Below are 25,715 nucleotides of genomic sequence, written 5' to 3'. Positions count from 1 at the left end.
GATATACACCTGAACATCAGCAGGAGAGGACTCTTTAAAGTAGAGACACTACATACTGATATACACCTGAACATCAACAGGAGAGGACTCTTTAAAGTAGAGACACTACATACTGATATACACCTGAACATCAGCAGGAGAGGACTCTTTAAAGTAGAGACACTACATACTGATATACACCTGAACATCAGCAGGAGAGGACTCTTTAAAGTAGAGACACTACATACTGATATACACCTGAACATCAGCAGGAGAGGACTCTTTAAAGTAGAGACACTACGTACTGATATACACCTGAACATTAGCAGGAGAGGACTCTTTAAAGTAGAGACACTACGTACTGATATACACCTGAACATCAGCAGGAGAGGACTCTTTAAAGTAGAGACACTACGTACTGATATGCAATTTAAAATGAGCAACCTTTAAATGTCCATGTATCACATTATATTGTTGTCACATATGGGTGTACGAATACATCTATACTTAACAAAGTGATGAGGTGAAATTACATCGTATATGATTCTGATCCAAAAAAAAAGCCACAATGCTGGAGATCTTCTTTAGCATTGAAGAAGGGAGACGGCACTACACTATGAAGTGTGTTTGTGGGTAACATAAAACCAGGCAGCTGCACATGAGGTCTCACTGTGTCCCTTCAGAGAGAGGAAGACCAAAAGAGAAGAAGAATAAAGCAGAAAAAATAACCCAAAAAAATCTAAAGCAACTTGGCATGAAAGCAGAAAAACAGATACCAGGGGAAGAACAGAAGAAGACAGAAGGAACAAAAAATGGCCGTGGAATTTTCCTGGCCCATTTCATCATCCAGTAGCATAAGCCTTAATGGTTTCTACATCACATCACATCACATCACATCACATCACATCACATCACATCACATACACACACACACACACACACACACACACACACACACACACACACACACACACACACACACACACACACACACACACACACACACACACACACACACACACACACACACACACACACACACACACACACACACACACACACACACACACACACACACACACACACACACACACACACACACACACACACACACACACACACACACACACACACACACACACACACACACACACACACACACACACACACACACACACACACACACACACACACACACACACACACACGATTTTCCTCCTGGTGTGGTTGGCATGCAGTCGAGAACACACTCCTGCTGTGTGAGTCTGTATTGCGCTGTTTATATTTTTTTATGTGTAATTAAAGATAGAAACATGTTTTTTCAATTTCCATTAGAGTGAACGATAATGTCTTGCTTATATTTAAAGATGATGTATTGCATTTTTGCCATGTGTCCATCTCAGTTTATCAAGATCTTTTTACAAAATCATTGATATACAACATAAACAACAGTGGGCCTTAAATAGATCCCTGGGGCACGCCATGATGAATATTTTTTTGAATGTGTGTTTACCTCTAGTCCCCATCGCCATGTCTGCCACCTTCTGAAAAGCGTCCAGGAAAGCTCCGGTCACCACGATAGTTGTCCTGAAACAAACACAAAAAATGTTTAAAAAAAAGGTAAACATAAAAGGACTGTTATTTTGAAAAGCAGGATTGATGGGAGCCACATGAGAGGCCAGGAGTGCAACTGGAGACCTTCTGACACACACATCATCTTCCACAATGGACCTATTGTCTCTCTCTGTGTGTGTGTGTGTGTGTGTGTGTGTGTGTGTGTGTGTGTGTGTGTGTGTGTGTGTGTGTGTGTGTGTGTGTGTGTGTGTGTGTGTGTGTGTGTGTGTATGTGTGTGTCCCATTGCCAGGCAGGTCTGTTTCTATAGCTGCGCACCGACACAGTCATTACCCCTGAAAACCTAACTAGGAAGATCAGATGACACTCCTGTCAATAGTGTGTGTGTGTGTGTGTGTGTGTGTGTGTGTGTGTGTGTGTGTGTGTGTGTGTGTGTGTGTGTCTGACCCCAGTGGAAATTGTCTTTCATAATACAAAAGACTTTACACACTCTCACGCACAATATTATGTATACTAGTTTGACTACTATTTCCCACTGTTTACTTACTTTTTTAATATATATATTCATTTTATTCTTCATTAATGTCGCTTGGTGTTCCTTTCTGCAGGACTAAAGTATGTTTTGTATATCTTACCAGTGAAGTGGATATCATTATCAATATCATTGTGTCTTAAAGTTTGGTAGTCTGAAGTCCTGACCTAGTCGAAGCAACTGCAGCTTTTTGACGAGAAAGGTGAGAGGTTTGTTACTAAAGTGTAAAAAAATCATGCTTTATGATCCCGGTGCTGAGTTTAACTGCATGTAAGCAGAAAATATAATTATTCATTACATTTGTTATGAATCGCTTTAGATGTTATTGTCATTAGAGGTGTATTAAAGTGTTATGAGTGAAATAACATTAAACATTAGAGCAGTTTGAACATTGAGGTTGTCCTATTTTTTGCCTGTGTGTGTGCGTGTGCGTGTGCGTGTGTGTGTGTGTGTGTGTGTGTGTGACTGGCAGTGCTAATAATAATTGGATGCAGCAGCAGAGAGATGCTAATGAGATTAAACTGGTCTACTGGGAAATACAGCCATTATACTATTATTATACTGAGCCAGCGCTCTCTCTCTGTGTGTGTGTGAGTGTGAGTGTGAGTGTATAGATTGATCCATCTATCTATCCATCTGTACATACATACGACATATGGCAGTAAAACAGACATGGAGGTTATTAAACGTCACGACCGAAAACACTACTGTATGTCATAGAATACATATTTTAAAGGGTGAATAAAAACACGGTTTATGAATGTAATAGGGCAGTTTGAAGGATTGCATTTACTGTAAGTTGCTGTGGATAGAACCGGCGGATAAATTAATTAAATTTAAAATGTGACGGGTCAATGGTCAGAGGAAAAGGCTTCCCTGCGGATAATCATAAGTAACTTTCCGTAGAAAAAAATATATCTGTTTACATGGAACCGGGATATAATCCTGTGTGTGTGTGTGTGTGTGTGTGTGTGTGTGTGTGTGTGTGTGTGTGTGTGTGTGTGTGTGTGTGTGTGTGTGTGTGTGTGTGTGTGTGTGTGTGTGTGTGTGTACCTGAGCTGTGACTGTAGCTTGGCTCCTTTGCTTACAAAGTCCTCCCATGTTGGATAACTGGCCTGCAGGACACAGAAACATCACGACATTAAAAACGATTCACGAGTTCAACTGAGAACACAACGCTTTAACAATGTGCATTTAACACAAGTCATCTTAAAGAGCTTAGGAGATAGGGACAGAGGTATCAATTGGGATTACAGCTGTTTGCACAAGAGTTGTGTGTGTGGGAACAACCACGCTGAACTACGAAGAAGAAATCATATTTGACTTTTCGCATGCAAATCTTCTTGTTTCCTGCTTTGTTGTTACTTCTGCCACTTGCCAATAACTGATGTGAGGATTTCAGATTTCAGATTTAATGAGAAAGCGTCTGCAATATGAAATGCATGAAAGACAAATCATCAGGACGTAAAGACGGGACAGGAAGGAACAGGAGACATTTCAAAATAAAAGAGATAGCTTGGTAGAATAGAGATGAATAAAAACAAACAATAATATTAGTCTTTATAAAACCAGAACATTAAAGCAAGGAGACATGTCCCAGTAGAGACACCTAATACTAATATGAACCTAAAAGGAATTATTTAATACAAAAATAAAGTTTGGGAGAAATCCTCTTCAAAAAAAACAATCACACCGTTATCATTTATTTAGTGTTTCAACGATTCATTGTTTCATTTCATTTCAAACCTTTATTTAGACAGATTGGTCCCTTTAGATCATCGATCTCATTTACAAGGGAGACCTGCATCTGCATGCAGATTACATCCTGCAGATGAACAGCTTCCTCTGGCTGAAGCACAACCTCTGTAGTCTAGAAACCAATGAATATGTGATATGGATCCTTTCCTGAATGTAATCAGGTTTCTTTAATGGAGAACTATTCCAACAGCTTTTCAAATGCAGCACATCTTGAAAGACCAAACTTGTCCTTTCCAATCTTTCTGGCTTCTGACAGATTAAGTATTTCTATTCCTTTTTGGTTGTTCGGATATTGAACAGTCCTGCAGACATTAACACGTGTTCCTGTTGGCTCTCTGTGCATGTTGCAGCAGATTGATTATCTAACAACTTGTACTTGAAGAGTATTTCTCCCTTGCTGTTTTGCTACTTTTACTAAAAAACTATGTAAATACTTGTCAATCGCTGATTTTACGAGGTCTTAGAGGTCTCTGTGAAGCACCGTGTAACTCAGATTTGTAAGATTCGTACTATTATTTGCAGAGATTCAAATGTGTCCCTGCTGCTTCTGACTGTGTCTTTGTTTGCATATTGTAGCTGCAGAAGGGTACAGTGTTTCCCATACATTGATTTAATTGTGGAGGGCCGCCACAATTAAATATCGTCCGCCACAAATGGATCTCATAAAAAAAATATATATATATATAATTATTATTCTTTTTTTGTTCCTTTTTTTCTTTTTGGTGTTCTAATGGATAGTGAGGTGGGCTGATGATCGGAAGGTTGTGAGTTCAAATCCCGCCTGGAACACCACTATCAGTGTGCCCTTGAGCAAGGCACTCAGCCCTCGGTTACTCCAGGGAGAATGTCCCTGTAATCGGTCATTGTAAGTCACTTTGGAATAAGCCGTCTGCTAAATGCCTGAATTGTAAATTATATTTTTGGGAGAATAAACCCCACAGAACCTCAACTCCGGTGTGTTTCACTCATTGACAAAGCAACACAGAGCAAATAGAATCAAATTCTGTGGCAAACACTGAGGGTATAACCCACTATGTCCTTCAAACGGGAAAAAGGCAATCGAACATTTGCATTTTTGCATCTTATTTCCTCTTCTGATGTTTTATTATCCTGCAGAGATTGAGACGTGTCCCTGTTGCCTCTTACTGTGTCTTTGTTTGCATGTTGTAGCTGCAGAAGGGTTGCAGATTGCATATCTATTAGGCGTGTAACGGTTCACAAACATTTCGGTTCGGTACGTACCTCGGTCTTTTGGTCACGGTTTGGTTCGGTACGTTTTCGGTACAGCAGAATTTTTTTTAAATTTTTTATTATTAAACTGTGAATAATGTATTCACTCAAATAAATACAAAATATAATAAAATAAACATTAAGGTGTAGCATTTCGATGAACTGAAATAATCTGTATTTGAACTGTACTGTACTCGTACCTAAGCAGACAGTTTGACATTAGGACTTGCTTCTCATTGTATTTTCATATTTTTTTAAAGAAAGATGAACTTGTCCACATTGCTTGCTGAAAGGTCAGATCTGCTGGCACTAACAATGCCTCCTGCTGTGGAGAACACCCTCTCTAGGGACAGAGGTAGCAGATACAGCCAGGTAGCGCTTTGCTAACATGGCAACATAAGCACCTGAGATTACTCCCAAAAAGTTGTTCACGTTCTCAATTTTTTATGTTTAACGTTATATTCGTTCGGTACACTTTGGTACACACATACCGAACCGAAAGGCCCGTACCAAATAATTTCGGTACGTGTACCGTTACACCCCTAATATCTAACATAACTTGGACTTGAAAAGGAGTATTTCTCCCTCGCTGTTTTGCTACTTTTACTAAAAACGATCTAAATACCTCCCCATCACTGATTTGAAGACGTCTTCAGTGTCTCTGTGAAGCACCGTGTAACTCGGAAGTGCTCCATAAACAAAGATCTGTACTATTATTTGCAGAGATTCAAATACGTCCCTGCTGTTTCTTACTGTGTCTCTCACCACGTCCTTCAAAACGTGAACAAGGCGATGCACAAATTGCTTCTTTGCATTATGACTGTTCATTCTCTTGTCTGATGTATCGGATGTGTTATCACCCTGCAGATATGGAGATGTGTTCCTGTTGCTTCTGACCGTGTCTTAGTGCATGTTGTAGCTGCAGAAGCGTTGCAGGTTGATGAAGTAACGCCGCTCTCGCTCTGCAGGCTCTGACCTTGAGTTACATCGCGGCCGACAGCAGCTGTGATTGGATTAGAAGCGAGGGAGGGAAGCCCTGGTTCAGTCCCACTTTCCCCTCCCTCTCCTCCACCAGAGGATAATACGGATTTAACCCCTGCTAACGTGCCATTAGCCTCTTAGCTCCACACCGCTAAAGCCGTTAGCCTCCTCCCTCAACGACAGGTTTACAGGGATTTAGCAAAGCGTGATGAATTACTGCAGGTGAACAACGTCTAATCTACTTTTTTTAACGCTATTTTATTTCAATTTGAGAAGTTTACAGTTTGGAATGTTCCTTTTTAGTCTTTTAATTGTTATTGTACAAATGCCTATAGCAAAAAAAACAAACAAATAAAACCCCTCCTTGTTCTTTAAGTTGTTACTACTTTAAAATCATAATATACAAGAAAACATTCTGGCATTCTGAGCCTATTTTCTGTTTTAACCGTACACTACCCCTAGATTCCACCGGGTCGCATTACGGCCGCGCCCCGGCGTTCGCAAAGCTCGCGGCCACTGTAGTCAATGGGTGCTATTCCACCAGACGGCTGGGTTACGGCTCAGAAGCGTCCCAGAAGCGTCCCAGAAGCGTCTCCCCGCTGGGCTCCGCTCGAAATAGGATTGAAGTCTATTTTTCGACGCGTTGCAGAGGCGCCGGGCAGGAAGTGGACCGGTCAGAGCATCCGGCACATCCCCAAAATAAACTAATTTTGCAGACCCTATCCCTCCGTAGTCTTTCAAGTAGGAGGAGAAATGCCAGCGTTCTCCTCCGGTTTACAGGCACTGTGTAAATATAGAATAATTATGAATGCATTTTTTTACCACTAAAATACAGCAACACATCTTTGATTCATGTCGTAACGCGACGCAGACGGACCCGGTGGAATCTAGGGGTAATGGGGAATTAATACATGTTATATCGATGTTGCGCTACGAAATCAAATATTGTCTTAAATGTCGTACAATATATCAAAATATGTCATAAATGTGATGTTTGTATGTAATTATTTGTTTCAAGTCATTATATCCACATTACTGATGATTATTGATCAACGTTCAGGTTCATATGTTATGAACGCAGAAATGGTTAACCCTTCTATGGGGTTGTAATATTGATATTGAGGTATATCTACAAAAATAAAGTGATGTTTAATATACTGATCAGTGTTTCCGCCAGACCAGGGCTGGGGGGGGGGGGGGGGGGGGACTATCCCTTATAGATACTATCTCTTTACATGGGGGGGGCTATCCCTTATAGATACTATCTCTTTACATATGCACACACACACTTTTGAATTGCGCCGTCCCTTATACTATCTCTTTACGTTGTTTACAGGGACACCCCTCCTGGCATGGTCCTTGGAAGATGTTCGTAGGTATTTTTGGAGGAACAATTAATTTGTCAATGATATGTAGCTATTTCATTGTTGTTTATTTCCTGTCCAGTGTTTGTTTTTTTCCGTCACAGGAACGCGCTTTGCTGTCGGCGAAAATAATCCCACCAGACTCCGTTGCCCCTCCAACAGAGGGACGTCCTTGTCCTTTTTCCTTTTCGTCATTTCAAGAGATAAAAACTCTCTATCTTCTCTCAAATTATGTATTTTTTTGGACGCCCTCGGCTCGAGTTCAGGGCATTCCGAGCTGGATAAGAGCGTCACATGACGGCAAGACGCCCCCCTAGCGGAAACGCTGATATTAAATACACATTTTACAAAAACAATTCTGACTTTCCACAATGAAAAGCCTTGTCTTTTTATGATGCTGTAACGCAAACATGTCCCAAGTTGGAATCAATAAAGTACTTCTTATCTTATCATCGAAGACAAAAGGGATGCATGGAGAGGGAAAGGAAGTGGATTTCACTCCCAAAACTTTATTGATCCCTGCTTGATTGTAACATTTAAATAGTAGGATTTAGAGAAGGGGAAAAACAGCATAAGCTCAAAAGTGACATTTCAGAAGAAGCATATTTAGGTTAAGCTCAACTTAGAAGAACGTTAAAGAAAGAAAGTTGTTTAGAGTTGGGATAAATGGTGGTTATGTGATCGGTTATATGATGGTGGATTTCTAGATACGTTGAAACTGTTTTATAATATTGTAATCTTTCCAAAAACCTCATCTCATGCAAGGGGGGGGGGGGGGGGGGGGTCACGGTAATAATCTTTCAGAAAATCCATGCAGAAATCAGCCTGCATTTGTGTGGAAGTAAATCTCCTGCAGCGTCCAATCACATCTCTGCATGTGTGTGTCTTTATATGTTCAAGGTGTAATGGTGTGTCAGTGTCTGTCTGTCTGTCTGTCTGTCTGTGTGTGTGTGTGTGTCTGTGTGTGTCTGTGTGTGTGTGTGTGTGTGTGTGTGTGTCAAAATGCCAATATCGAGACTTGATCTCATATTTGCCGTCTTCTATTAAGTTATTAAGTGTTACGTCTAAGTGTTATTTTGATGTTTGAATGTACATTTTCTGTCTTTTCTTTTGCCCTCTCAATCATCACTCATGTGGATATAATGACTGTTTATCAAAAATCGTTATTTCTAAAGGTTTTAGGAAATCAAAAATGGTCAACAAGTCGTATTCGATTACTACATATCACATAGGCCTTTTATCTACTCGTGTTTAATGCTTTATTTTAACAGCAATCATACTGGCAAATGGGGTACATGTAAGGCGGCCGATAAAACTTCTGCGTTACGGTACGTCCACACGGCAGCGTGCGTTGAAGCTTGCCGGTGGGCGTGTCTGGCGTGTGACCAACAACCAATCACATTAATCTCCCGCCCCGGACACACAAGCACGCGGTTTGATTAACTAGAGCTTGCAAAGGCATATGATTTGATTGGCTGACGCTTCCGTCGAAGCTTCAAAAGTTGAACTTTTCTCAACTTTCGAAGAGAGCAACGCGAAGCCACGGAACCACAATGCAGTTCGGCGAAGCGTGACGTCACCCCATTCAAAGTGAATGGGAAGCGTCTCTGTTGAAGCAACGCACGCTGCCGTGTGCACGGGCCGTTACAGGAAACATCCAATCCATGACCTCCAAAACAAGGTGCAACCAACCAGTAGGACCACACTATTAATCCAATATTACAATAACAAGCCTGACTTTTCCATTTGGTTTGGGATACAAACAAATGGACGGTTGTCTTTGACGCTGTATGTGTTGTTTAAGAAAAATGAAAATAGAAATAAAGTGTAATGAAATCAGTAAATGTGTGTGTATTTCTTGCTGTGATTGTAGTACTACCCCGACTGTTCACATGAATAAACCCACAGCACAGTAGAGCGTTGTTTCCTTCATGTAAAGTTGGTTATCTATGAAATGAAGAGTCACTGAAGGTAGGGGTGGGCGATATTGAAAAATATATTATCACAATATTTTTCAGGCAGTATCACGATAGACGATATATATCATGATATTTTTTCATGTCGGTTATTATGGTTATCAAGTTACTTAACAGAACAACCACCTACAAGGTAACAGGAACTAAAACAAAAAGGAGCAACAGACCAAAATAGCATTTCAAGCTGGTTTTATTTCTGAAATGAATCCCTGAATGAGCAATTCAACATTTCGATATGGCTTCAAGGCACAGTTTCTCAGTATCAAATAAACTTTCTGAGGTAGCACTAGCAGTGAACATCAATAAACATGAAAAGGAGGGTAAAACATAACTAAGTAAAACATCAATGAGGAAAAGTCAGTGCCAAACAATTAAAATGTAAACTTTATACTTGAAGTGCAATAAAATAATTTAGCATAACTGAAGGGAAAAACTATATAAATACCTTATTGATAAAATAAAATATAAACCAACAGAATCAAACAAGACAATAAATAAAGTGCAATACTGTCTGAATCCTGACTAGACAGCTTTAGAGCAAAAATAATTCACTTTTTTTTTTTTTATCACGATAGATACGATATCTCTGAAAAAGCATATCGTGGAGACCTAATATCGTCACGACGATATATATCGTCATATCGCCCACCCCTGAGTGAAGGTCACTCCGGAAACACAAAGTGTCTGCTTGTGTTTCAGTGTTTTCTCTTCTGAGGGTCTTCTGGTTCCCACCATCACTTCTCGCCTAAACCTTACATTCTGTCAGGATTTGTTGTGACTGCCAGGAATGTCACAGTGTGTCGCAGACCAAACACTCCAGAAGAGGAGAGTTTTATTGCAGCAAGCAGGTCTGACAACCCCTAAGAGTATCATCGCTGAAAAGTCTCATTTAAATATATATAATGTCACTGTAACTTTATTTTCTAACAGTTTAAATTCACGCCTAGTAGCTACTAAATGTCCTCAGACAGACGGCTGTCGTATTGACCATTTATCGCTGTATAAATCCCATGAATCATTATTATTATTATTGTCAGGCAATTATCATATAGATCTTAGGTTTGTAATTAACATATGCTAATTTCGCCTATCTGGCCATCATTTCAATAACCTGTAATGTAGTCAACGTCAACTTTATTGTCAATCTTTCAGTTTGTGTGTACAGACAGAGAGATCGAAATACAGCTTCCCACAATCCCGAACACAAAAATATGTATACAAATATGTATATACCTATATATACACAATCAACAGACAAATGTAAATTCCCTAGCTGAGACCTTGCCCTCTCCTTAGTCTTTTTCCTGTAAAAAGTGCTTGTTTTCCTGTTGTAACACGGTCAGATTTGTGTATCACATCAGTGGAACAGGTTATCTGTCCTTACAGCTGGAAATACATTGATTCTGTTAAATGCTATAACTCTTTATTAAATAACACAACTTTGGTTTAAACTTGTATTTGTTCATTTCTTACCAGAAGGTTATTAAGTGTGGAATTTCAACCACAAGAATCAGAGTCTTCTGCAGCTTGATATACTGAGTGCTTCAAACGCAGTTGTGGCTAAATAAGGGGCCCGGGGGCCACAGGGGTCACAGACTGAGGGCTCTGTGAGGCAGCTGCTAACTAAACAGCTGCAACCGCTCATAAAAACAGAAGAAGTAAGAGTGAAAAAAGGTAGGGGACAGAATTAAGTGGTGCAGGGATGAAGTATATGTGTCGGAACTTAGCATCTCCCTGGTTCAAGGGAAATTCTTCATGTGATTTTGGATTATTGCAGAAAATAATCTGTGTTAAACAAACGTTTTTGATACTTACACGTTTAATTCAGCAGGATAGTCTCCACATATCAACACCACGTTATGGTTTCTGAAGTAAAAAGCTAATGTTGGGCTATAAAGGAACTACAGCACGGTCACATGACTTCACGTCACCACTGCTAAGCTAAAGGAGGCTAATATTGGGCTATAAAGGAACTACAGCACGGTCACATGACTTCACGTCACCACCGCTAAGCTAAAGGTGGCTAATGTTGGGCTATAAAGGAACTACAGCACGGTCACATGGCTTCACGTCACCACCGCTAAGCTAAAGGAGGCTAATGTTGGGCTATAAAGGAACTACAGCACGGTCACATGACTTCACGTCACCACCACTAAGCTAAAGGTGGCTAATGTTGGGCTATAAAGGAACTACAGCACGGTCACATGGCTTCACGTCACCACCGCTAAGCTAAAGGAGGCTAATGTTGGGCTATAAAGGAACTACAGCACGGTCACATGACTTCACGTCACCACCACTAAGCTAAAGGTGGCTCATGTTGGGCTATAAAGGAACTACAGCACGGTCACATGACTTCACGTCACCACCGCTAAGCTAAAGGTGGCTAATGTTGGGCTATAAAGGAACTACAGCACGGTCACATGACTTCACGTCACCACCGCTAAGCTAAAGGCGGCTAATGTTGGGCGTGATGACGTTGTATCGTCTCATTTAGACACTTGCTAGCAACAGTTGGCTATTTACTGATGTATTTACTGTCGCAGAACAAAACGTTGAATTCTCTTCAGCTTGTGTTAACCACAGACCGTGTTAGAGACGTCAAATATTGTTATTTCAGTCCCTTCCTAAACTCAACCCTCCTTAAACTCTTGTTTTAAGATGAGTGGAAACTAGGGGTCTACCGATTATCGGCGCCGATATTCCGCATTTGACCGATTATCGGTATCGGCCTTTTTTTTAATCAAATCGCCGATAAAACTTTGGCTCTGATGCGGCCGTTTCTCTGGCTGCAGTCACCACCCTCTGTACACGAGCAATGTCCCGCCCACAGCGCTATCTGATAGGCTATTACTGAAGTGTCAATCAACACTGAAGATTTTCCGGGCGGGAGCCAGCCAGAGAGGCGGGACCTTCTCAGATTACAGGCAGGTGCGAAGAACGCAGACACAGACAGAGCCAAGCAGCAGCGCGGAGCCACAGAGCCATACATGTTTCGAAGGTAAATCAGTTGAAAGCCGAAGTTCAATAAACATCCCTATCCCCTATGCTGAAGTTGCAAAAACACGACGATCTTATGATCCAATTCTATCAGTTTCCGAGTTACACAAGGACGCGGGAAGTCAGTCAGAGTTGGGGTTGCGTGCAGCTTCTCGCAGCGGAGTAACTGTGGTGCGGTGGGGGGGGGGGGGGGTTGATATGTGAAGCTCATTAGCTAGCCAACATGTATCTAGCAAATGTTTAGCAACATATTAGAAGTGAGGCTACTAGACTAACGTTAGGTCTACTGTAATAGCCTCACTTTGAATATTTTGAAAAACATTAGCTAGCACTAGTGTTTTGCAGTTGCTAGGAGCTTATTGGGATTTTATGCTCGATAGACAGGCATTGTTTTGATATAATAAATTAAGCATTATTGTTAGTTAAGCATGTCAGCCTGCAGCCCCACTTCTTATCTCTCTCTAACTCATTGCAGATGGCTGCACTAAAAAAAAAGGGCACAGAGAGGAAACCAGTTGTAAGATGTTTAAAAGTTCATTAAACATAATATATGACTAAATGCATTTCAAAGAAGTTGTGTTGGAGTTTGTTATTCTACATTTTGACACCAAGATTTTCTGATTTTACTGTATATCGGTCCCAAATACCGGTTATCGGTCTGCTTGATTACTAATAATCGGTATCGGCCTTGAAAAAGCCATATCGGTCGATCCCTAGTGGAAACGTCCTCCACTCTCTTCTGGCTCTGACACAGTGAGCCATTCAGAAAAGCTGCAGCTCTGCATGTGTAGAAGATATTCAGAGCTGTTATCCTACCTGCTCAGTTACTCACACTGCATGACCAGGTGTTGGGTTACTGTAGTCTGTGTGAAGGCTAATCCTACCGCCCTGATCCTGCCTTACTCCACTGACCGACACAAAGACAAGAGAGAGATCTGAAGAAGGACTGCGTGACGTGTTAGAAAGTGAGAATCCTGCCCCATTGACCCGAGTCGAGAAAGACCTTCTTTAGTCACTCAGACATCGAGTCTGGGCTGAAGCACGAACATCGTAATTCATTCATTCAATCAGTGAGTCGTGGCTGGGGGTTTGCAGGTCAGTGAAAATGGACTTCTCCTACAATCATTCTCCATTTATCTGCTGAGCATCTTCTCAATTAATCCATTATTGCTAAGTTTAAGAAATGCCGTCATGATTCTTGTTAACAAGTGCATGTCTTTTCTGACCAAAACATTACACAGCATTTAGCTGAAGCTTTTATCCAAAGCGACTGACAATAAGTGCAATAAACCATAGAGATTCAGATTCAAACTCAAAACAAGGGCCATGAGATTCACTTTAAACAAGCAAGACCATTTTAAGTGCTAAGTTAAACTCTTAACAAAAGCATAATGAATAAAAGGGAGCAAACAATGTGCTAACAATGTCACTAAAACAATGAAAGGGATGATTTCAATGCACTACAATGGCTTCTTAAAGCTCTTTGTAGCATGTCAGATGAACCACATGCAACGTGGGAACTCATAATATTGCAGAGATCAGAACTGGCTCAGTAGAAACAGCTGGAAATGACTTTAAAAAAGCAGATGTCAAACAAATACTTGAAATATCCAGTTGAGACAAATAATATAACAATGCTGAATTTTTTATTACCAAGAGAAGTGTTTGTTGCCGACGGTGATTAACTGAGAGTAAGATGACCCCTGGATACACACTTAGAAACACTACCCACACACACAGGTGTCTGTTACATCATTTTCTGATATCGCTGCAGCTTTCTGTGAGTACTTTTTATGCAAATGGCTGAAAGTGCCCTTCGAAGGCTCTCAAATATGGAGATCTCCTGCTTTTCTCTGTTTAATATCCTGTTAAAGTGATTATCATTGGGTATTTGACGACAAAACAAGACTTTTAAAGAACTCACCTTGGATTTTAAGAACATAAATAATAGTTAGATACAGCCCTACTAGGCATGTGCATGGTTTTTAGTTTCCAAAAGCAACTGTGTTCATGATTTTCAGAGTGTGAATGTTGTTCTACCATGAATGCATGCGCCTGCCAAGTTTCTGCTCTGTGTGAGTGTTTGTGTGGTGTGGAATCCACATCATCTGATAAGAGTTTGGAGAAATGTGGGTTTTAATGAGGAAGAGAAGAGATACAAATGTGTGAAGAGGAAACGGGTTCAAAACATAGATTCCAGCTGGTTTCAGTGTTTTCACATCAGGAAACATTCAGAGTACTATAGTTTAAAGAGGCTTTTCTGTTGGTGCGTAAGTAATTGTGCTCAAATATTGTTAATTACTTTAGTTAATATAGGATTTGAGTTTAAAACCCTCCTTTCAGCTCAAGTCTATCATTTCGAACGACCTCCCATTAAGGAAGAAGAGATACTTCAGGACCAAGTGGATGCAAAGTATTCTGGTTTGTCTGAAGTACGGTACATGGGGGCGCATCTATGGGACGCACTCTATATTTCCCTGGTATTGGGAAATTGTAAACTAGAAACCTGTGTCGAAATCAAGAGGAGTTAGTTAACATTAGCCAGTAAGCAGCACAGTTGAATTGAAATCAAACAGAATTAATTGAAGCTCTAATTTGGTAAAATGTTTATTTTGTCGACATAATTTCTGACGTCTTCATGATGCGTTGAAATGAAGTCTGGTCAAATTTATTTTGGCGGGATACTTGAATAAACACAGCTGATTGGATTAAAAGCACTATACATTAGTGCTGAGGAGAAACGATCATTTTAACAATTAATCGGGCTATTATTTCATCGATTAGTCGACTAATCTAACGATTATTTTTCTGTTGTTCCATTTATAAAAAACATAATGTATCTCAAATAAATACCAAAAAACATTACTTCATTCATGACAACTGCGCACCAGCTTACGTGCAGCCCTGGCCTGGACATTGCTTGGCTCCGTTAGTTGACATCCATCGATACTATAAGCTGACTAACGTTAGTCTAATGTTATGTTTGACTCGTAAACGACCACAACATGAGTTAGCTCTCTGTGCAGTTTGTTCGTTCCGGGTTAGTAGCGGCTAGATAGCGGTGTTCTGCAGACGTAAACTAGCTACCATTCCATCCAACATTAAATGCTGACAAACGTTAACTAACACACAGCTGGCGCCGCTAGCTAGGTAGCTAACATTAACTACTAACCAACCAAGCACGAACAAACCGCACGGAGAGCTATAAGATAGTTAGCACTACCGAAGTGCACAGAACTCAATCTGCACAACACACTAGGGCTGTTCCTATTTATGAATATGCTTTTATTTTGAAGGAGAGGTAGCGCTGTTGACAGGAAGTTGTTGTTGCTATGGAAACAACGTGACGGAGATTAACGGAGAAAAGTAATATCTACATATAAAGACGGAGAAAGTAAACGATAAAGTTTATGGTTAAGTGTTAGCACCCCTCGAACAAGCTCTTAAGTTGATATTGGAGATTTCAATAAATTCAAGTGCGATTGCGAACTGCTTGTTGTTGTTTTGGGTGACCCACGTGTGTGTGGCGATGCGTCGACGAGGAAATATGTCGTCGACGATATTTTGAAGTCGACGCGTCGACATCGACAACGCATCGCTACAGCACTACTATACATAGATAAAGATCAGAGAGGGAATACTTACCTGTTCAACTGCTTAGCAAAAAACAGTCGCAGGTTGAAGTAGATTGTATTTATTGTTGGGAATCGAATAGAGTATCAGAAAACCGTTGCATCTCACTGGTATTAGTAAGCATCTCGGGTGCTGTGACTTCCCTACATACAAGACATTTAGATCAACCAATCAGCTCCTTCAACCTCCAGTAACCAAAGACACCCTTCTCCAAATAAATCTGCAGAAACCTTGAATTCCCCCCAAAACTTGCTTTAACCTCTTAAGCCCTGAGCCTGTTTCTCAGGTTTCAGGCTCGAAAATGCTATGCCCAAAACAAATGACTATAACTTAACTTCTAAAAAGGTTATATGAATAATGTATTTTATCAAAGCAAGGTTACATCTGTGAGTTGGATGCAGAAGTGTCAGATGGAACATCGGTTCATAAATTCTTACCTCCGCCTAAAAAAAAACATTACTTATAGTGAAAACCATGTTGAATGATGGGATGGTAGACTAAAAGCTTTAGGAATCCATTCTGAGCCTGTTTTGCTTCCAAGAGCTCTTTAGAAATGGAAACAGACTGTGAGTCCAGACAACTTTAACCATATAGAAGTTTAGCTCAATCTTCTGACTTGTTGCAGGAAGAGATTTATGATGGATATTATTGACTTGTCATAAATCATTCAGTGTCACACAGCGGAGAAGGCATTTGTCCAAAGTAGGTGACTGTGCAAATTCCTCAGAACCAGTTTGAGAGTGAAACCTGTTCATTACACGCTACAGAGGATTGTTATTACTGTGACTTCTGGTTTACCTTCCTTTCGATGAAGAGGACAGTTCGGATGTTTTAAAGTAGGGTGGAATTAGTGACTTATCCACAATAACATCAGCTCCGGACTCTTTAAAGTAGAGACACTACATACTGATATGAACCTGAACATCAACAGGAGAGGACTCTTTAAAGTAGAGACACTTCATACTGATATGAACCTGAACATCAACAGGAGAGGACTCTTTAAAGTAGAGACACTTCATACTGATATGAACCTGAACATCAGCAGGAGAGGACTCTTTAAAGTAGAGACACTACATACTGATATGAACCTGAACATCAACAGGAGAGGACTCTTTAAAGTAGAGACACTTCATACTGATATGAACCTGAACATCAGCAGGAGAGGACTCTTTAAAGTAGAGACACTACATACTGATATACACCTGAACATCAGCAGGAGAGGACTCTTTAAAGTAGAGACACTACATACTGATATACACCTGAACATCAGCAGGAGAGGACTCTTTAAAGTAGAGACACTACATACTGATATACACCCGGACATCAGGAGGAGAGGACTCTTTAAAGTAGAGACACTACATACTGATATACACCTGAACATCAGCAGGAGAGGACTCTTTAAAGTAGAGACACTACATACTGATATACACCTGAAGATCAGCAGGAGAGGACTCTTTAAAGTAGAGACACTACATACTGATATACACCTGAACATCAACAGGAGAGGACTCTTTAAAGTAGAGACACTACATACTGATATAAACCTGAACATCAGCAGGAGAGGACTCTTTAAAGTAGAGACACTGATATACACCTGAAGATCAGCAGGAGAGGACTCTTTAAAGTAGAGACACTACATACTGATATACACCTGAAGATCAGCAGGGGAGGACTCTTTAAAGTAGAGACACTACAAACTGATATACACCTGAAGATCAGCAGGAGAGAACTCTTTAAAGTAGAGACACTACATACTGATATACACCTGAACATCAGCAGGAGAGGACTCTTTAAAGTAGAGACACTACATACTGATATACATCTGAACATCAGCAGGAGAGGACTCTTTAAAGTAGAGACACTACATACTGATATACACCTGAAGATCAGCAGGAGAGGACTCTTTAAAGTAGAGACACTACATACTGATATACACCTGAACTTCAACAGGAGAGGACTCTTTAAAGTAGAGACACTACATACTGATATACACCTGAACATCAGCAGGAGAGGACTCTTTAAAGTAGAGACACTACATACTGATATACACCTGAACATCAGCAGGAGAGGACTCTTTAAAGTAGAGACACTACATACTGATATACACCTGGACATCAGCAGGAGAGGACTCTTTAAAGTAGAGACACTACATACTGATATGAACCTGAACATCAGCAGGAGAGGACTCTTTAAAGTAGAGACACTACATACTGATATGAACCTGAACATCAGCAGGAGAGGACTCGTTAAAGTAGAGACACTTCATACTGATGTACACCTGAACATCAGCAGGAGAGGACTCTTTAAAGTAGAGATACTACATACTAATATGAACCTGAACATCAGCAGGAGAGGACTCTTTAAAGTAGAGACACTACATACTGATATACACCTGAACATCAGCAGGAGAGGACTTTTTAAAGTAGAGATACTACATACTGATATACACCTGAACATCAGCAGGAGAGGACTTTTTAAAGTAGAGATACTACATTATAATATGTGAAGTGCATTGCTTAGTTTCCATGCTGTAAGTTTCGCATAAGTACCTTAAACAACGTAAAATCAAACTATCCCTTTAAGATAAACTCAAGGCTGTGTTCATGTTGTTCCCTACATATGTATCATACTGGCATTTGTCTTTATTGTTGTTATTGTCAGTAAATCCCATGACTGCCTCTCAGTACTTTATGACTTCTCTACTCACAAAGCCCATTGGTTGCTACTGAAAACTGAAAACAGGCCTCCAACATATGGTTTAATTCCTGCACTACGTAGCCCAAAAACACACCAAACGTTTTGTCCGCTGCCCTGGCATTATGTTTCAGACAAAGTGTCGCCACATTAAAGCAACAGAGACTCAGGGAGACTGTTCAAACAGCAGGTTGATGGTTTGTTTAATGCTGTGTTTGAGTAACACTGGTTGACTTAAAGAGACAGGAAGGCGTGTCAACATCAGGTTAATGGTTTGTTCAGTAGAGAGTTCTTTATCTGTGAAGGTTTTTATTAAGTGAAACAAACAGAGGAGGACTTTATATTCCTCTTATCGCTGTTATGCAACTGACAAGCTTGAGTCTCTTTAATAGTGAAAGTAGGATCACTGCCATTTGCTGTAAACTGATGGTGTAATAGTTGATATGGACTGCATTCCTCTCCTTGAGATCACAGAGATATTTCAGAGGCAGAAAGACGTCTCTCAGCTCCTGATTTCAAGACTAAATTCCTGCTGTTAGATAAGATGGACCTTTATTAGAGTAAAGGAAGGAAGGATTCAACCTGTTTAGCCCAGAGCCTGTTTTTCAGGTCTCAGGCTCGAAAATGACATTCCCAGATCAAATGATCATATCTTCTCTTCTAAAAGGGATAAATTAATAATCTTTTTTCTCAAAGCAATGATAAACATTTGAGTTGGATGTAGAAGAGTCAAACTGTAAATGATTGTGTCCGTCCAAAAAAAAACATTACTTATTAGAGATGTCCCGATCCGATCACGTGATCGGGGATCGGAGCCGATAACATGATTTTCAAAAGATCGGAATCGGGAGAAAAAAATCGGGGATCGGGATTTTTATTTATTTATTTAAATACTTTTTTTTAAAATTATTATTAATTGTTACAAAACAAAAATGCCCATGTTCAAGTCTTAAAGTCATCCTAAGGCCTTAGTTTTGGTTTCAAATGACACAACATCATGTATGTGTTGCTTCTTTGGGGCTTGTTTTCATAGACATAGATTCTTTTTTTTCTCTTAATGCATTTCATAAAGATCGGATCGGGAAAAAATCGGTATCTGCAAATTGTCAAAATCAAATGATCGGAATCGGATCGGGAGCAAAAGAAGGTAATCGGGACATCCATATTACTTATAGTGAAAACTAACCTTGGATGATGGGTTCGTAGACTAAAAGCTTTAAGAATCCAAACTATAACATATAATAAGTACCCTGTATCAAGATTGATGCAAAACAAGTGAAATTTGACTTTTTTAGAGAGATTTAGCAAAAGAAAAACACTTCTGGGGTCATTTGGGTGCATTTGACCTATCTCTGGCCCCCCTTTGTCGATTTTGATGATTGACATCTCTTTTTTTAACCGCTAGAGCCAATAGAATCGAGGGGAAGTTCCACACACACACACACGTTACCAAATAAGGAGTGAGAGTGACGCGTAGACAAAACAGGAAGCTGTCATAGCAGCTAATATGGAAACTCAGTTTTTGACATAAAAATTGAATTATAAATAGTTTTTTCAAAGTGACAGACACATTTGATTAACCTATAAATTAACCTTCAGCCGCGTTTCTCGTTTTAATGCCATTGCACACGACTTTCGATCAGAATAACAGCTAAAGTGAGCATATCTCCGTGTTTTGCTACCTAAAGCTACGTCGTGTGTTGTCTGTATTTGCTTCCCCTGTCGCGAGTTCTGATCGCTCAGTGATGATACTTATATTTCTATAATCTGTGGAATCTCAGTTCCACAACTTGTTCTTATTGTCAGTAAATCCCATGACTGTCTTTCAGTACTTTATGACTTCTCTACTCACAAAGCCCATTGGTTGCTACTGAAAACAGGCCTCCAACATATGGTTTAATTCCTGCACTACGTAGCCCAAAAACACACCAAACGTTTTGTCCGCTGCCCTGGCATTATGTTTCAGACAAAGTGTCGCCACATTAAAGCAACAGAGACTCAGGGAGACTGTTCAAACAGCAGGTTGATGGTTTGTTTAATGCTGTGTTTGAGTAACACTGGTTGACTTAAAGAGACAGGAAGGCATGTCAACATCAGGTTAATGGTTTGTTCAGTAGAGAGTTCTTTATCTGTGAAGGTTTTTATTAAGTGAAACAAACAGAGGAGGACTTTATATTCCTCTTATCGCTGTTATGCAACTGACAAGCTTGAGTCTCTTTAATAGTGAAAGTAGGATTGCACACGACTTTCGATCAGAATAACAGCTAAGGTGAGCATATCTCCGTGTTCTGCTACCTAAAGCTACTCGTGTGTTGTCTGTATTTGCTTCCCCTGTCGCGAGTTCTGATCGCTCAGTGATGATAGTTATATTTCTATAATCTGTGGAATCTGTTTGTTAGCTAAGCTCGTTTGTACAGATCCGATAAGTATATCGATCGATTTATACCTAGAGTTCTGTGCTAAGTGAGTTAGCATGTTTTCGCTCAGGGCTCAGGACCCTTCTTGTGAGAGTTGAGTTTTGTTTCGGTAAAAATGGTTCGTATCATCAGTTAGCTGAGCTTCTTCTACGACACATTCATAGTTTTTTTAAATATTAAGAATCCCTTGGACACAGTGTCATGAAAAAAAAAAAAGCCCCGGCGGTGGGGTCTTTGGAGCTTAACAGGTTAAAGAGGTCAATTATTAATTTCTCCATTTCTTTCTCTCCAACAGTGGCTGGACGTCAGGTTTGCATACTGTCTCTACAATAGGACTGTCCTTGACTATAATAAATCTAAGACTGATCGATTAGTGGGTAATTCAAACTGAGTTTCACAACAAGGAATCATGTAAAAAACAGATCTTGTGTTAACCACAGATGTCATGTTGTTGGAAATCTCTCTTCACTCAAGCTTTACATAAATGATGAAGCAAGTGTCTAAAGAAATATTGAGTTGATTAAGATCAAAACAAGATCAGCAAAGAGCATCAAACCAAGCGAAGGAAATGAGACAAAGACGCAGCACGCCATTTGTTAATTTAGTACCATTGACAAACTATCAAAGCGTAGATGGAGAATACAGAGCCTGAACAGTGCGAACAAACACACAGATAGCTAACGCAAGCTAAAGGACAAAGTGAATCTAGCGACCAACAAATCTCTCTTTGCCAATGTCTATCCAATACATCTTGTGTTTTACTGCCTTGAACAACAACAGCAGCTGGATGCCAAGTCTCTTATTCCTCATTTCCTCGATCCACAATCTCACCGGAAGTTGTTTTTCTTCGCCAACTCAAGGAGCGTTCAAAGGCGCTTATTTGTGCCGGACGACCGAGGATCAAGGAGCGAGGAACCACCAGACCTTCCTTCAGTGAAGTCCACGGCCGCTCGCCCCGCCCCCTTTACCGTGTATCCGTCACTGATTGGACGCTGCGGGGCATCCACTGATCTGATGCATCATCAGTGCAGTTTAATGGGCGAAGTGACGATAACACATTACAGATTAATCTCAAGGGTCACTAAGACGCAAGTGAGGGAAGCAGGAGGGCAATGTATTCGACTTGGCATCGAACTACAAGGCTTTCATGGCCATTATGATGCCACCTAAAGTTAGCATTTTCCCGCTTTTGATGATAATACCTTTCATCACAGAAACACATCATGAACAAATAAGTTTCTGTGTCAATAACTCATTAAAAAAAAAAGTAATAAAAGTCCCAAACGTTCCCAAAAGCTTTTTCCGGAATGCTCATAAGCACAGTTATTGTATATGCTAGCTCTGGCAGATGAGGAACACCTTTCTGGTACATTTTGGGAGTTAGCAAGACACCGTCGTGGTGGTCTTAAGTTTCTGTGGGGGGTGGTTTTATTATGAAGTTGAAATCACGTCCTTACTTTGGCACGGACTTCTTTCTGGAAGGAATCTGATTCAAATTAGAGTCGGAGAATGTTGAGTTTCAAGCGTTTTCTTGCCCAAATCCAGCTCTCTCTTTTGACCAGAAGTAAAGTGTATTTCCCTCTCATTTGACTCCTTGCCTGAGCGCTGCCATGTCTTCCTGTTGGTGAGGGGAAGAGGAAGTAAATGGCAGCTGGTCTTCATGTGACTTTGGTCTATTTCTGTCTCTTTGCATACCATTTGTGTATCTCCTTTGTTTCCAGTTGGTTTGGACAAAGTGCATGTGTTTCTAAGAGTTGTTTACAGAGTACAGTCTGAAACAGGGAGGGTAGACTAGATGTCACGATACAGAATAAACATAATGCAATGACGACGTAGATGATCATAATGACTAAAAATCATAATGTACGAAGTTAACATACACTAAAGGTTTCTAGAGGACGTCAAAATACAAAGTAAATAGGAAACACTTCCAGGAGACAACACCAAAATGTTCAAGTTTAACAAACTACTGTTTATTTCTACTCTTTTAAACTATTAATGTGCAATTACTTGTTTTTGATGCTGCTGCAACGCAAACATCTCCCAAATTGGGATCAATAAAGTACTTCTCATCTTAAACCCTTGAATAACACCAACAACAGACCCTTAGTGTTTGAAGTGAGGGGCCTGTGTAGTGGTGTGTTTCTCCATCAGTGGGTAATGGTTTTTATAGATCCACACCCTCCATTGAACTGCAGTCATCCAAACATCCATCTTTATACCTGTTCACTCACGTTCAAATCACTCCACCTCTCCACTCTGCGTCTCCAGTGTGTTTCCAGACCCAACATGCATCTGTCTGATCGGGACATGACTTTTGAAGATCTTTGACTTTATGGATTATTGGATATTGACGTCTGCAGAGAGCACAAAGTCAGCATCATCCGTCCTGCTGGCTAAGGCTACTCAATAAAACGTCTCAGAGAGGGGTTAATGCTTCCGTCTAGCTTTAAGTAAAAACATGTGTGTGTGCTTTATAATCATGAATCCAATATATTTAGGATAACAATGAAACAGCACGTCAATTAGAAGTTAAATCTCCATGACACTTCTCCATGATCTCTTAACTAACCGTGCATGTGTTCCTTTGAAACATAACTAAGCCATACTGTAACGGTTTAATAGTATACATTTGTCCAAGTAGTTTTTGGTGTTTGTTGTGTTTGAGGGCAACTCCCTGGTGACAAAGTTCAGAGTGATTGACTTAACGGTTGAAAGTGAGCACCTGAACGCACCATTGTTTGTTTTTTCCTCCTTCTAGCTCATTTCCTAACTTCCTTTCTTCCCTCCTCCCTATCAGCCAACACCCACCACAATTACACACCTTCACGTGTGTGTGTGTGTGTGTGTGTGTGTGTGTGTGTGTGTGTGTGTGTGTGTGTGTGTGTGTGTGTGTGTGTGTCTGAACCCGTGTGTGTATGTGTGTGTGTGTGTGTGGGTTTGTTTTGCAGCAAAGTGTTCCTCACTAAGTGTGTGTTGGTGTGTCCACGCCCACATTCACCTGAGGCGGCCTATTTTCCTGTCAGTGCTGAGACTAGGGCTGCTCAACTAATATTTTATCGCAACTACAATTATGGCTTGCAACGATTACGAAAACAGCTCAATCGAAATAAAACGATAATTTTTTTATTATTACTTTTTTTATTATTGGTTTTCCAGTTGAATTATACTCATAAAGTTCAGGGTAATCAACTGTTAAAAACCTATTGTTCACATTTTTTTCTCCAATAAATTGAAGTTTTTAAAGTAAATGGGTAATTGTTTTTAATAATCGTGTCATCAATTACTGACCCAAATAATTGAGATTATGATTTTTGCCATAATCGAGCAGCCCTAGCTGAGACTTCCCTGAAATTAAACACACACACGCTATCAGGAACTATGAAGTATATCGTTGATGTGACTAAGCCTTGAACGCATTACATTATGGCCTGTCGTTGCAGGGTGTGGTGTGTGTGTGTGTGTGTGTGTGTGTGTGTGTGTGTGTGTGTGTGTGTGTGTGTGTGTGTGTGTGTGTGTTCATGTGTGTAATGTAAATGTGCCTAGTTTTGTGTGTGTGTGGGAAAAGCCTGTACTTTCCTCTCCACACACACAGTAAATTATATATCGACCCAACTGATGATAAAACACAGTAATGCAGTTATAAGTATTGTTTACTATGGTGTGTGTGTGTGTGTGTGTGTGTGTGTGTGTGTAAATTGAACACGGCTGTACCTTGGTGTTGAAAGCTATTTGTTATTCTACACACACAGATAACCGCACACACACACACACACACACACATTTCCCTAACACACAGTGAATGAAGGAGGGTCGGTTGGCGGTTGTTCTAATGATATCTACCTTTGATGTCCGGGTTAACGAGGGGAATAAACGTGATAATGAAACTCTCATCAAACCGTTGTGAGAAGTGAGTTTTCATCAGGAGGTTATTAGAGGACAGGCACGTGAGGAAAAGAGGAAGAGGAAACACACGGTACAGAACATGTATGTAAGCACGAGGGTGAAAGAGCGAGGTCAGGATGGAGGAGCGATATCGCTGAGACACAAACCAATAATCTGTCTGTCTCTGCGTTCCAGTCTAAAAGGTCACGTTCTCTCTTCACTGCAGTTTCTCTTGAGATAAATGCAAACTATGAGCTTTTTTAACCTCCTCGCGTTCACATGAGCTTTCTCAATGTTCCCATGGAGGTGTTTTAGATTCGTTGTGTTCCGTAAGACCATGTGAGCTAAAGGCATCTGTGGCCTGCCTCATGCCGCTTCTCCATTTCTGTATTTAAGACAAGTTCAGACTTTATTTATCCCGAATGAAATTGTTGTGCCTGAGGTACAAAAATACAATAAACACAGCTGCATGATAATACAACTGTACACCGACAGTGCAGTACAAAGAGCAATTCAATAACTACAGGAAACACAGACGGTCACGTAATGAATGTAAAAAAACTGTCCAGTGACGAGCATTCGAATTTGCTCTTTAGAGTGCGTCCTAATGGGAAGTAATGCAGTATCTGGATGATGCTCTGAAGAGGGAAGTTACACCACCAGAAACAATTACAGTTGCTCCGGTGAACACGGCAC

The 25,715-nt window shown here is 40.3% G+C and overlaps 1 protein-coding gene across 2 annotated transcripts in view; it reads right to left on the bottom strand.

Annotated features, from left to right (window-relative positions):
* Positions 1-25,715, bottom strand: part of mtss1 (MTSS I-BAR domain containing 1) — a 61,904-nt gene that overhangs the window by 26,773 nt on the left and 9,416 nt on the right. For both annotated transcript variants that reach the window (XM_079683123.1, XM_079683124.1), the window contains exons 2-3: positions 3,138-3,199; positions 1,493-1,566 (exon numbers count right to left, since the gene is read on the bottom strand). In XM_079683123.1, coding sequence (XP_079539249.1) covers positions 1,493-1,566; positions 3,138-3,199 — 136 coding nt within the window. The remainder of the gene's footprint in view (positions 1-1,492; positions 1,567-3,137; positions 3,200-25,715) is intronic.

This window comes from Notothenia rossii (genome assembly GCF_949606895.1).
Source record: "Notothenia rossii genome assembly, chromosome: 5".
In the NCBI taxonomy this organism is placed as follows: Eukaryota; Metazoa; Chordata; class Actinopteri; order Perciformes; family Nototheniidae; genus Notothenia; species Notothenia rossii.
Note: the sequence above shows the minus strand (reverse complement) of the source record. Positions and strands in the feature narration are given on the sequence as shown.